Source organism: Rhea americana, unplaced genomic scaffold (genome assembly GCF_003343005.1).
Source record: "Rhea americana isolate MKP2758 unplaced genomic scaffold, rheAme1 scaffold_33, whole genome shotgun sequence".
In the NCBI taxonomy this organism is placed as follows: Eukaryota; Metazoa; Chordata; class Aves; order Rheiformes; family Rheidae; genus Rhea; species Rhea americana.
Genome location: NW_028186457.1, coordinates 6,199,327 through 6,211,671, shown reverse-complemented (window position 1 = coordinate 6,211,671; position 12,345 = coordinate 6,199,327). Strand labels below are relative to the sequence as shown.

The following is a 12,345-nucleotide window of genomic DNA, read 5'->3' as shown; positions in this document are numbered from 1 at the left end:
GTTCTTTCACAATATAAGCTTCTCTTTTATCTGTCTCATAGCTGTACAGAGACATCATCTGAAAGCACCAAACAAGATCCAGGTTCCATTATAAAAAGAGCAGATATGAAACATTTCTTCCCAAAGATCTTACTAACTAGACAAGACAAATAAGCAAAGAGTAGGAAATGTGAATATTATTATCAGCTCTTTCTTTAAGAGAGGGTCTGCAGGGATTTAATGCCAGGTCTGTGGTTACAGAGGAGTGTCTGACAGCTGTGAATATTGCAGCTGTATTTTCCAAGTTCCATTTCAGTTTCAAGCACGAAGTTCTTTTTCTGTTTTACYTGTGTTGATTTTACTTGTACATTAGAATTAAGAAGATATTTGAAAAGAAATGAAATCCAAATTGAAAAAGAAATGAGCAGTTTAGGCACTAAGAGACATGATTTTTTTTTGGCATGCACGATTGTTTTTCACAAATTAAAAAAAAAATGTCCAAGGCAGATGAACAAGTTTATCTGTTTCAGTACTACTCTTAAAACGGTGGTAGCAGAAAAGAGTTTGGCATATAAAGTAAAAAGAGGCCTGAGCTAGGAACTTACGCTCTGCATTAAAACTGAGAATAAAYGTGTCTTTTACTAAAAAAAATTTATAAATGAACAAATTTCAAAATCCATTAGACTATGAAAAAGCACTGAAGACTTAAGTCCTAGTGCCCCCTCTGGGCAAATTCCAGATTTTCAAYTTTTTTTTTTGTCAGTAATGAGAGGGCTTTCAGATGATAATTAAATATTACATTGATTAGGCCATTTTTACTGAAACTATTAATGTTTTAGAGAATTACAATTAATTTCTATAATTTGGAAGAGCAAATTTGTAATTAATGTATTACCTTCCTTCTTCCCTTCAGCCTTTAACAGCCAGTTGCTTTATGTATAGTGTCAAAAGAATGGAAATGCATGAGCTTTTCTCTGAGCTTTTAATTTCCTCTGGTGTTTGTAGATTTTCTGGGAAAAAAAACACACAAAACCGTTTAAAGAGTAAGAGAATGCTTCCAAGTTACTAGCTGTTTTATTCCAGACTCATTTTTGTCTGTAATACAAGAATGTGAGGAGACACCTCAGAAAATGAGCAGCCTTGTGCTGTGCAAGTAAACACTGAGACATGTCTCCTTCAGTTGGTGGCTCCATCCAGAATCTGCTTCTCCCATCAGCTGCTGTCTGTTCTCCTGGGACCACCAGCTCTCCAGGCAGTCTGCAATGCAGCTGCTTCACAGCTGCGACAGCCTGTTCCCAGTCCCGCCAGATTGGCTCAGTTTCTCCAGCCATACAAGTCAGTGCAAAACAGGATTTGTCATTCATTTCTCTTTGTTCAGGGCTGTGTGTTAAACAGYGAGTAGAGATTAGCAGTCCAGCAGCTTGAATCTATAGTTTGATACTTCTTTATATGCATTTTTTTGCAGTTTTTTACAGGTTATATTGCACATTTTGTAATAGATTGTCAGCTTCTATAATGCATCATTCTACAATCTGTTATTGATTGTCTGATTAAATGAACTAAGTATGAGAAGTTCATGTTATTAGCAGCTCCATGAGTTCTGTTCATGTGTGCATCCTTAAAAATCATATCTGGACACTTGCAGATCTTCATATACTACTCTGTAAAATAATACAAGTGTGTCTTTCAGAGCTTCTGTAGTCCTGCGATTGGAGACCTGCAGAAACCCTGTCACACTCTGGAACTTACCTTCAATTCATTGCTGCAAAGTTTTGGTTAATTTTTTTTTTGGGGGGGGGGGTGTTCTGTTATTATTTTAACCCATATTTTGAGCACCAAGAAGCTTTTGTGAAGCTTTCTTTCATATGCTCTGTGAAGTGCTAATGTAGTGTTGCTTCTTATCAAGGTTTTAATGGCAGGTGTTGTGATGTCTTTGCATACAGTATTCATAGGCACTTGGCTCAACGGGTAATCATACATTTGCTTTGGTTGGTTGCAAACAAGCTCAGGCTCAGAATCCGTCTGGCTGTGTCAGGATGGTGCTGCAGATGGTGCTGGTCGGCGTGGTATATGAGTTCTGCCACAGTGTCCTGAGAATGAGCTTACATGGCTGCTGGACAACATCTGGCTGTGGCAGAGCCAACACATGACCACCTTCTATACAGTGCATGGCATTCTAGAAACAATTAAAATTGCTGTTTTCAGAACAAATGAATAAGGTTGTTATGTCAATGTCTTTGTTAATTGTTTTCTTTTCCCCTTTTCTGGTTTGCTAAGTCACAAAGAACAGAAGCTGATCCTGTATTACCATGAAAACCCTGATGTGAATTARCTTTTTTTTCAAATAGGATGTATAGCACCAAGAGAGTAGTAAATTGATAGAGCCTTCAGGAGCTACAATGTCTGAAAATCAAACCCTTACTGAGCAGTGCTCTACCAGTGCTGGAGAAAGCACAGCTCTCTCTTCCTAAACCTGGGATAGGAAAAGTTGTGGCGCCTGATGGTAGAGGTGCCTGCTATCTTGATCATTAATGTCAGGTGCTGAAGTAGAAACATTAATTTGCTTACAAATGAGATGTTTRATCTATTATTTCTTAGAATTTAAAGGCAAAAAAATAGTTATTCTGATCATCTAGTCTTATCTATGTAGTGGAGAGCAGAGAATTACATACATTTGTTCCTGCCTCAAAGCTTTTGTTTCATCTGCAGTGTAGCTCTTTGAAAGAAACTCCATCTTGTGTTAAGTGTTGGAAATGAAGAAGAATGCATCAAATTTGCAAGTGAATTGTGTTAATCTTCCACACCTCTTACTGTACAAGTAGATATCTGACTTCATTTTTTTTAATCATTGGGTTGCATAATAACTTGGTATGGTAGACTAAAGACCATCTAGTAATACCWATCATTTTCCTGTTTAGATATGTTTAAATCTTGATGAAGATAGAGTCCCTTTGTGCCAGAACAAGAACAGAGCCAAAGGCAGCTTTCTCCCCTCTATRTGTTCTCTGCTGTGGGCTTTTCTGGGGCATGCAGGCTCTGCTGGAGGGTGCTGCTGTAACCCCGACCCACCTTCAGCTGGTCTACACAAAGGAGCAGTGGTGGAGCAGTGCCCTTAATGTCCTCCCTAGCACCTCATGCTGCCCTTGTCTGGCTACTGCTGAGGTCCTCTTAGGCCTTTTCCCTGCTCTTAAAGTGGAACAGTGTAAAGGAGCTATTGAGGGATGGAGAACTACTCTCCAAGTTGAGAGCTGTTACTTAAAAATGTGATATTGGACTTTATGAARAGAAAACTGATTTGAGCCCACCTGCAGTGAAAGGAAATTTTTCTGAGGAGATGGATGCACTAACTGGTGAAAAGCCATRAGCAAACTGAGGTGAGGGGGGAGTGGCAAAATGCAAGGAAAAGCCATCTCATGCAGATATGAATTATACAAATTTGGGACACACATTTTTGTTTATACTATCTGAGTAGTATTCATAGAAGGAAGTTGGCTGACAGATAGGAAAAAGGCATTTTAGTCTGATATTTAACCAAAAAATTGCTCTTTCCCCTCTTCCTAACAATAGCTATCTATCTCATGGTGTCTGTGATATTTGCAGGGTGATACTCAGTTGCAGCAAAGTGATCGTTTCAACATGTTTGAGAAAACAGGTATCCAGTTCTTGGAAATCCAAAATGCTCAGCTGATTGATGCAGGAATTTACACATGCACAGTGGTGAACAGTGCTGGGAAGGCGTCTGTCTCTGCAGAGCTCACCGTTCAAGGTACAGGAAAGAAAGGTTAATGAGAAAGAGCATAAGTGAACTACAAACATTCCTTTAAAACGTTGTTGGTTGTGTTCTCTGCATAAGTGTTCACTTTTTCCTAAGATCTTTATATCTGTGCATTAAATGATATTTTGATAGCTTGGAATGTGATACAACTGAAAACATTGTGTTGGTGCTATGGGAAACAACTATCCAACTTCTTTGTTGCAACTTCCCTTAAAACCAACTTTTACTATGGTTTTGACCTTCATTTATTTTGAACATAGATTTTAATTTCAGCCAAGTGAAACTTTGCCCTTATACTTCGTATCAGTAATTAATTTTGTATTTGTTGAGTCCCAACTCAGGGTGCATGTATATCCCAACTCCCAGGGGAGTAAGCAGTAGGCTTTTACAGTTGCTGGACCCAGTTAGATATATAAGCGATATAAGCGAACTGTTGCTGATTTCAGCTGCAGGCGCAAGATCAGTGCATTACATGCGCCCCTAGCAGTGAAATTTTTGAGGTAAACTCTCTAGGTTCACAGCAATACTTTCACACTTTTAAGGTCAAGAGTACAAATCATAGTAGGATTTGCATTTGGGATTCTCAGAACTGCAAAGAGCATGAAGCTTGATCCTTGCTTACCCTCCCTGAAGYGGTGGGCTTTCTATTGTGTGTACAGCAGCTTGGAGAGATGATGCAGAACTGGGGTCACAAAGTCAGTTGTGTTTACTTAATATGCTGAGCACATCTCTGAATAACACGCACATTCTTTCTTGGATTAGCACAGGTCAACCAGAAGAAAGTGGTCTCCGGATTGTCAGTGAAAAGGGCATTCTCTGACAGTGCACTTGACTAATCAGATGATTCCACTTACCTAACCACAATATCTAATTCTTTCATTATCAATTAGGTCAGGTAGTAGGAATTGCTGTAAAATGCTGGCAAACAATCAAGTGGCTCAGAATTACTGCTGCTGTTTTTTGTTCTAAAAAAAGCCACGCAAGCTCATATGTGGATAACCTTGTTCCAAGAGCTTCATTTCTCCCCCCCCCCCAGGTTTCCATACAATGGAAAGCAGCAAAGGAGGGGAAATAGTCTTCTAAATAACAGGGTTGCATAACATTGTTTTGGGGACCAGTAGTTACTCAGCTTCCTTTTCTGCATTTATCCAGTCCATTTTCAGCTTTAATTTTCAAGTGAAACATTTCTGTAACTGTATATTGACAGGTTTGTTGAAGTGAGGTTAATGAGTTATTTTGCTCTCTCAGTGCAGCCCTTCTTTATGTGTAAGTAATTTCTTCTGGTCACTGCAGACATTAATGCAAGTTCAAGCACTTAGATGTGGATTTTTGCTTGCAAACCACGGCTGAAATCAAGGTATCATCTGTCACACCTTTTTGTCTTTTCCCTGAGACAAGGACTCTGAAACCATATTTTTAGGAGAATTTGATGATGACTTTTCCCGGCAAATTCATTATTACAAGCCTTTCTGCTAGAATTTCTAGTCCCACAGCTAGCAGCAGAGTGGATGCAACTTTYATCTGACTAGGAAAGAATATGCTGCATCCTGCAGTGTTAACCAGGAAGAAATGAAGAGATAAGATTGGGACTGGATCTATAGCAGTGTTTCTCTCTCTCCCAACTGTTCATTAGCTGATGCTGTCCTTAGGACAGGGAGGCAAATACCATGTAGGTTTGGGAGAATACATGGAAGCTTAAGTCCATATGAACTGAGAGACTGGTACAGGCAAAATGTGCACTCGCTTATATCTGTGCAGCTGACAATGGTAACTTGTCAAACCATGTAACKTAGCCATGTTCCCAGATTTTGTGGTTTCGCTGCAAAGCAAAAAATGTTTTATGTTAGTTTTGTGTTATTTGTGTTGAAYGTGATATTCCTTAGTACCCAAGAAATGACTCAGTAAGAGTCTAAACATGGGCTTAGGTTTGTCGGGGAGGGAGGTTATTACTATTATTTTGATTCTGTCAAATTATTTTGATTATCTGGAGCACAGCTTCAATTTCACTGTGGGCATGCTCAGGAGTAGTGCTAATGATTTGTCTTTCTCCCACCTTGCATACTCTATGAAGTTCCCATAAGATTTAATGAGCTGTTTCTGAGGTGGAATCTGTTCCTGACTTTTCTCTCCCAACATAAGCGTTTCAGGCTGATGGATCATTACTTCTCAAGGGGCTTTATATCTTGCTAGATCCAGCAATATTTCAAAATGGACTAAGACTTCTTTGTGTCTCAGCTGAGTAGTTTGCTGTTGTCCGTATCAAATTCCAGGTGTGGTGGTAATCAATCTTGACTTCAATGTATAGGAAATATGAAGTGTGAAGGTTCTTAAATATATTCTTTGCTTGCAACAACTGAAATTTATGAGATTGTATATAGTATATATAACAGTTACCTGTTCTGTTTTTATTTCAGGTCCAGATAAGACTGACACACATGTTCAGWCATTGTGGTATGTTTTTCCTGGAGTACTTTCTCAGTATATTTAAGTATAGTGTAGTAATGATGACATTTACTGCATGAACCTTCCTCACAAAGTGATAAATGCAGGAATGAAATGTTCTAGTCTCTCTGTGTAATATATCTTCATGAAGGCCAATTGCTTTAGAGCCTTCAGGATGYTTAATCTGTACCAGCATGCCCTGGATGGGATTTCAGAAGTGCTTGTTTTCATTGTTCTAACTCCATTTCCATTGCAAAGTTGATCTCAAAATGCTGTGCCTATTCTGTTATTAACATTTGTGTGATTTACAGGAACATACTGTAAAATAAGGTTGATGTGAATGAAATTGTACTACCCTACAGCCAGAAATCCCCACATATTGGGTTCACCAGATTGATTCTAACTCTTCCATAATTTACTCACAAAAGAAGGCTAGCTCACCTTCCTGCTAAGGACTTGGACATTTGTATCATTGCTATAATAATGATTAGTCTTTATGCGTGTCATATATCTGTAAAACCTATCATTTTTCCTTCAGCATGCCATCAAAACCAACAACACTTCCTGATAAAGCTGCTGAAAATTCAGAATTCAAACAGGTAACTAGCAATGGGATTGCTAAAGAGTTGAAATCCAGCAGTGCTGATATGATTGAAACCAGAGACAGAGTGTCAGCAAAGAAAGAGACCTTCTGCATCTCCTCCAAAGAAGTCAAAGACGGTAAGGAAGGACAGTACCAAGAAGCCAGTATAATGTCTCCTCAAGAACCTAAAGGAGGAACAAGGGGATCTCAGATCTTGCAGAAAACTTCAAGCACCATCACACTGCAAKCCATTAAGTTGCAACCTGAAACAAAGGCAGAATCCCAGGCCACCTCTCTAAGATTAGGTGAAGACAGGAAAAGGGCTGTGCAGCCTGTGGTGACAGCTCAACAAACCCCACTTCTGACAGGGCAAGTCAGTCCAAGGAGCAGAGAAGTGGAAAACAGAGCTGGATCCCGGAAAGCTGTAACAGAGGAGAAGAGGGAGCCTCAGGGAATTCCTCCTCAGTTTGAGAGCCGTCCAGAGAGCCTGGAAGCATCCGAAGGACAGGAGGTTAAATTCAAGAGCAAAGGTAAAAGGATGAAAGTTCTCAGAGCTGTGGGGAAAGCTGAGTTCCCTTTCTGTGCATGGAGATGGAGAAACACTTCCTTCTTCACTGCAAGTTTCCTTCTTCCTAAAACATTTTGGAAATAAATGCAGAATCTCATGCTGTTTCCAAAATACTCTACTCTGCAAAATTTTCAGACCATTCCACATTATCCATCCTCTCTTGCAGCTGAGTTTTCCTTAGATATAATCAATGCCTGTCCTTCTAGGAGGCAGTTGTAGGACCTCTTGTATGAGGGTGCAAGAGAGAAAATTAATTGTACCCTTTCCAGAACTGTACATAGTTRTATTCTCCTTGAGCCAAAGAAATGATCAGCTAGGAAAATGTAATCAGTCACTGAATTTGCCTTGGGGCATCAACTGTTACCCCTTGTATTTGGTCAGCCCAGTATTGATTGTTAGATGCTTCTAACAGTTTAAATGAGAACGTCAAAATCAAAAGGGTGGTTCAGAGTTTGYTCTTCAGAATTTGACCATGTTTTAACCTCTCGAAAGAGTAATGAGGGCTGCATTTTGCTAGTAATCTTGAATCCAGGGAGTAGATTTGGAACAGTTTGTTTTGTTTATTACAATTTTAGTAAAAATAATATCGATACAATATTATTTTTAATAACATTTGCACTTCTAATTGTTCCCACAAGTGAGGGAGAAATTGTTTTTTGTATCTGTGGAGAAAAAAAATTCACAACAAAACCATGCTAATTGATTTCATTTCTTAATGGTTCTTGCCCCACGAGGAAAGAATACAATTTATATCACAATCCCAGAGAGTATAGAAGGGGAAATATTCCAGGCAAATAGTTTATTTTTCAAATAGAGTAGTATTAAAAACCTCTCCCTCACTTTCCATTAGAGCGCCTTAAAAAATATTGCAAATTTTAACTAATTCATAGTTCTGCTTGGTAGGGAAATGTAGTCCATGTTCTGCAGAAATCAAGGCCATTATTCARTGCTTATTGAGGTCGATGAATGTCTTTTCATTTGGCTTCAGATCCAAAGCTCAAAGTCTTAAGCTGATTGGGGAAAGTTGTGGAAGATATCTGTAGGGAAGCTCCAGTGAAATCTCCCTAACTCCCTTTAATAACCAGTTAGTTTGGTCCAAGAAACTCTCTTCCCTGAGAATCCTCCCCGGAAGGTGTTCAGGCTTGTCTCCACATGCACCTTTACTTCTCGGTTGCAATGGGCAATGGAAATGGAAGTGCTCTAACACCCATAAGAAGACTTCTACTTGCTGGGCTGTCAGCTCCACATGCTGGTAGATCTGCAAGTTTACTGCAAAGCATCCAGGTTCTTTGATGCTTCAGGACTTGATTTTTTTTTTTTCAAATTTTCAGCGCCCTTCCAAATTTTTTATGGAATTGGAGAATCCTGTGCTGGATCTAGGGCTGTGTCTTTTTTCTTTCTTTTTTTTCTTTTTTTTTCTTTTTTTTTCCCTCTCTCCCTCTCCTGCCTTCCCCCGAAGAGAAGGAATTAGAAGGAAAAGCCTCATTTTTTCAGTTTCTGGTCTGAAGCTCTGTCAGATCACTTGTGTCAGGCAGGATACTACTTTTACCTAAGAGTTCCTCTTCTTGATATGTCATTCCTCCAACTTTGTATTTTCAAAAGATTCAAAAGAACCTCTTCCAGTATATTGTATGTCTTTGTTGCTCTTCTTCCTGCCATCTCATACTGTCTGTACCCTCCTTCAAGGCTGAAGTGCTCTTGCTATGAGCAAAATGGTCAAAGTTGAGAATGAGTATCAGTAGAGAGCCCTGCTTGCTGAAGAAAGGGAGGAATGGATTGGAGACTTTGACATCCTTTCCTCTACTTTTACACGTGACAGCTAAAGCCCCACAAAGCCCAGACATCTCTTGGTACCACCAGAAGCCAATCTGTTTTTCCAGAACTCTAGCGTAGGCAAAGCAGGCAGTGAAGCCATAGCTGTTTTATTTCTGCTCTCTGGCAGTTCACTGTTYTAGGAAGCTGCCTGCTTTACCTGCTCCTGGACCCTAGTCTGGAGGAAARAAAAAAAAAAAAAARAACAGCTATAATAACTGTTTCTACTGCAGATACCATAGATTGCAATGTGCTAGGGGTTTTTCAAGCTGYCAAATATTTATTATTTTAAAAGCTGGACTGGGTGAGCAGTTTTGGAGAGTCAGAAATATCAAACTGTCTTCTTGAAGACAGTTATGTGTTTATGTGTATTACTTCACCACAGGAAGTTCCACCTGAATATGAGGAGGAATTTCTTYACTRTGGGAATGACAGAGCACTGGACCAGGCTGCCCAGAGAGGTTGTGGAGTCTCCTTCTCTGGAGATAYTCAAAACCTGCCTGGATGCAACCCTGTCTACCGTGCTCTAGGTGACCCTGCTTGAGCAGGGGAGTTGGACAGGATAATTTCTAGAGGTCCCTTCCAGCCTTACYGATTCTGTGATACTTGCTCATTAAAGTTTATATGATTATGTATGTGTAAAGTATACATAATTTGCACCAAAGCAAATAATAGAATTACAGTGAGGGGAATACCTGTTCATAAAAATTCAAGTACCTGATTGTCTAGTTTCAGGGAAACCAAAACCAGATGTGGAGTGGTTCAAAGAGAGTGTACCTGTTAAACCTGGAGAAGGGGTCCAAATATATGAAGAAGATGGAATTCATTGCTTGTTGTTAAAGAAAGCCTGTCTGGGGGACAGTGGATCTTACAGTTGCGTAGCTTTCAACCCCAAAGGCCAGACTTCCACCAGCTGGTTGTTAAATGTCAAAAGTAAGTAAGCTCTTAGGAGCCCATCTGYACTTTGAAAACTGTGATTGGGCTTTTCTAAGCTGTTGAAGGRTGATAACTGCAAAATTCCTATTAGAATTTCTCAATGCAGATTGATTCTGATTCCTAACTCTGCCACTAATGTGGTATAGGAAAGCTGTCCAAGCCACTTGCTTCATCAGTGCCAGTTTCTGCTCCTACCTGTTGCTATTGCTGTTTACTTAGCATCTCACCATGTTTTGTGCATAGGGAGGACCTGTCCTCTCTTGAATGTTTCTATAAATGATTATATTAATATAAGTTGCCAAACTTATTGTTCGTTTGTTTTATTCTGCATGTAGTTCTCCTGGAGTTGCTTAGCGCTTCTATAGGACACTGCTATCTGAAATGTTTTGCAAGCACAAACCAATCCTGTGCAATGAAGTAAATTTGAAAAGAGAAGGAATGAGAATTGCATTCTGCCAGATTCAAGTACAGCTCCCAGGGACAAATTGTTTTGAGCTTGAAAACACTGTCTTACTGATCTGATTGAAAGATTTGTTGGCCTCCTAGCAAGTCTTCTCCTGAATTCTAATCTTTCCACCTGGTTTTAGGTTTTGTCCTGGAACTATGATCATGTTTATGCAACATTTCTCTATTTGCCATGTCTGAGGTTGAGCTGGGATGCCCAAGATACTTTTGCAGTACACTGTTGGCCTTCAGAGAGAGCTGTAAACAGCTTCTTCAATTTGTCCTATATTTTACTGCCAGCCAGGGGAAATTTGAGAGAGGGAAAGATAAGACAGAAAAGAGAAAAGAATTATTATCCTTCTCTTTGCACTAAGCTCTCTGGTAATATTTTACATTCCCTACTAGAGTTTGGTTGCAAATGGTGGATTTGGGGATAGGAAAAAAAAAAAAAAGACTAATACAAAGCTTGAAGACAAGAAATGCCTGCCTCGTAGACTCTGGGAGAACGACTTCTTCATGCCAGTCTGCCACTTGAAATGATTTTTATTTCCCAATGAAATGTTTCATTGTGRTTTTGATTTTTTGTTTGTTTGCATGGGACAAGTTTGTTAGTCCAGCCATGTCATCTTACCATACCTTGAAAAAGTTGCTAAATAGTAAAGATCATTCTGTCAGTCTGGATAAAGGAACTGTTTTCCTTTTGGTTTTAAAGGGTCTAAAGCTGAAGAGGTTGCACCATGTTTTTCCAGAGTCTTGAAAGGATGCACCGTGAGTGAAGGGCAAGATTTTGTGCTGCAGTGCTGTGTAGGAGGTGTACCTGTGCCTCAGATCACATGGCTTCTCAATGGTAAAGAATTCCCTTGTCTGCAGAAATACATGTGTACACCCACTTTTGTCCACAGTCTCCGATGCCACTCTGATCAGTACACAGTCAGGCTGTGAATACTGCACAAAGTACTATAACTCACCATAATATAGTATCTGCTAGAATATTTGATTTTTTTTTTTTTTTTTTTTACATACAATATGCAGGAAGAATGTTTCCTTTAGTAATTTTCTGTATTACTGCAATTTTCCAATATGTCCAGGAGGGGGACTCTGACGACAAGTTTGTATGCAGATGGTCTCTCTTGGGTTTTGKTAAACACAGTTTTTCATCACAGCAGAACAAAGTCTGTGTTGCTGCTGTATGCTGAATACTGTGCAACTTCCCCTCCTTTGCTACTAGCCCCTGTTCTGAGGGTAATGGGTATGCATCTTGGTGCTGCAGGAAGGATAATTTATAAGAAAAGTAAATGTGGTATCACTTTTAAGCTTGGAAGGAATTCCATGCCTGGTTCCATTCTTCACTCAACTGGGTAGGTCATAATTGTTTTTAGTTGCTGCATGCCTGAAATCTAGTAAGGCAGAACACTTAGGCAGGGCCATATGCATTTGGACCTGCTGCAGACCTGGATCTACTGTGATTAACTTGCAAGCATTTTATCCATTTATGTTGCTTTGGTCTGTTCTTTCTCTGTGGATTGTTGGACTGCTTATCCTTTTCCTTCACAAATCAAACCCATTTCTCCAATGAGAAGGAAATCAAAGTGTACATAGAGCAGCAGTATATATTGCTCTTAGTATAAAAGTTTTTTTTCTTTCCTTAYTGGATATAATTAAGAGTGAAAAAGATCCACAAACATCTAAATTTCAGTTGCTTTTTCATCTTTTGCTTTTTTCTCTGAGCCTCTCAGTTAGCAGAGACAATGAAATCAGAATGGCTTTTTTGCTTTCTGCTTAATACCACAGTTTTTCAGGTTACTT

The 12,345-nt window shown here is 39.4% G+C and overlaps 1 protein-coding gene across 2 annotated transcripts in view; it reads left to right on the top strand.

The window, feature by feature from the left end:
* MYLK (myosin light chain kinase) overlaps positions 1 to 12,345 on the top strand; it is a 216,959-nt gene that overhangs the window by 99,583 nt on the left and 105,031 nt on the right. For both annotated transcript variants that reach the window (XM_085311026.1, XM_085311027.1), the window contains 5 exons: positions 3,580 to 3,745; positions 6,169 to 6,205; positions 6,735 to 7,309; positions 9,889 to 10,092; positions 11,252 to 11,386. In XM_085311026.1, the coding sequence (XP_085167152.1) occupies positions 3,580 to 3,745; positions 6,169 to 6,205; positions 6,735 to 7,309; positions 9,889 to 10,092; positions 11,252 to 11,386 (1,117 nt within the window). The remainder of the gene's footprint in view (positions 1 to 3,579; positions 3,746 to 6,168; positions 6,206 to 6,734; positions 7,310 to 9,888; positions 10,093 to 11,251; positions 11,387 to 12,345) is intronic.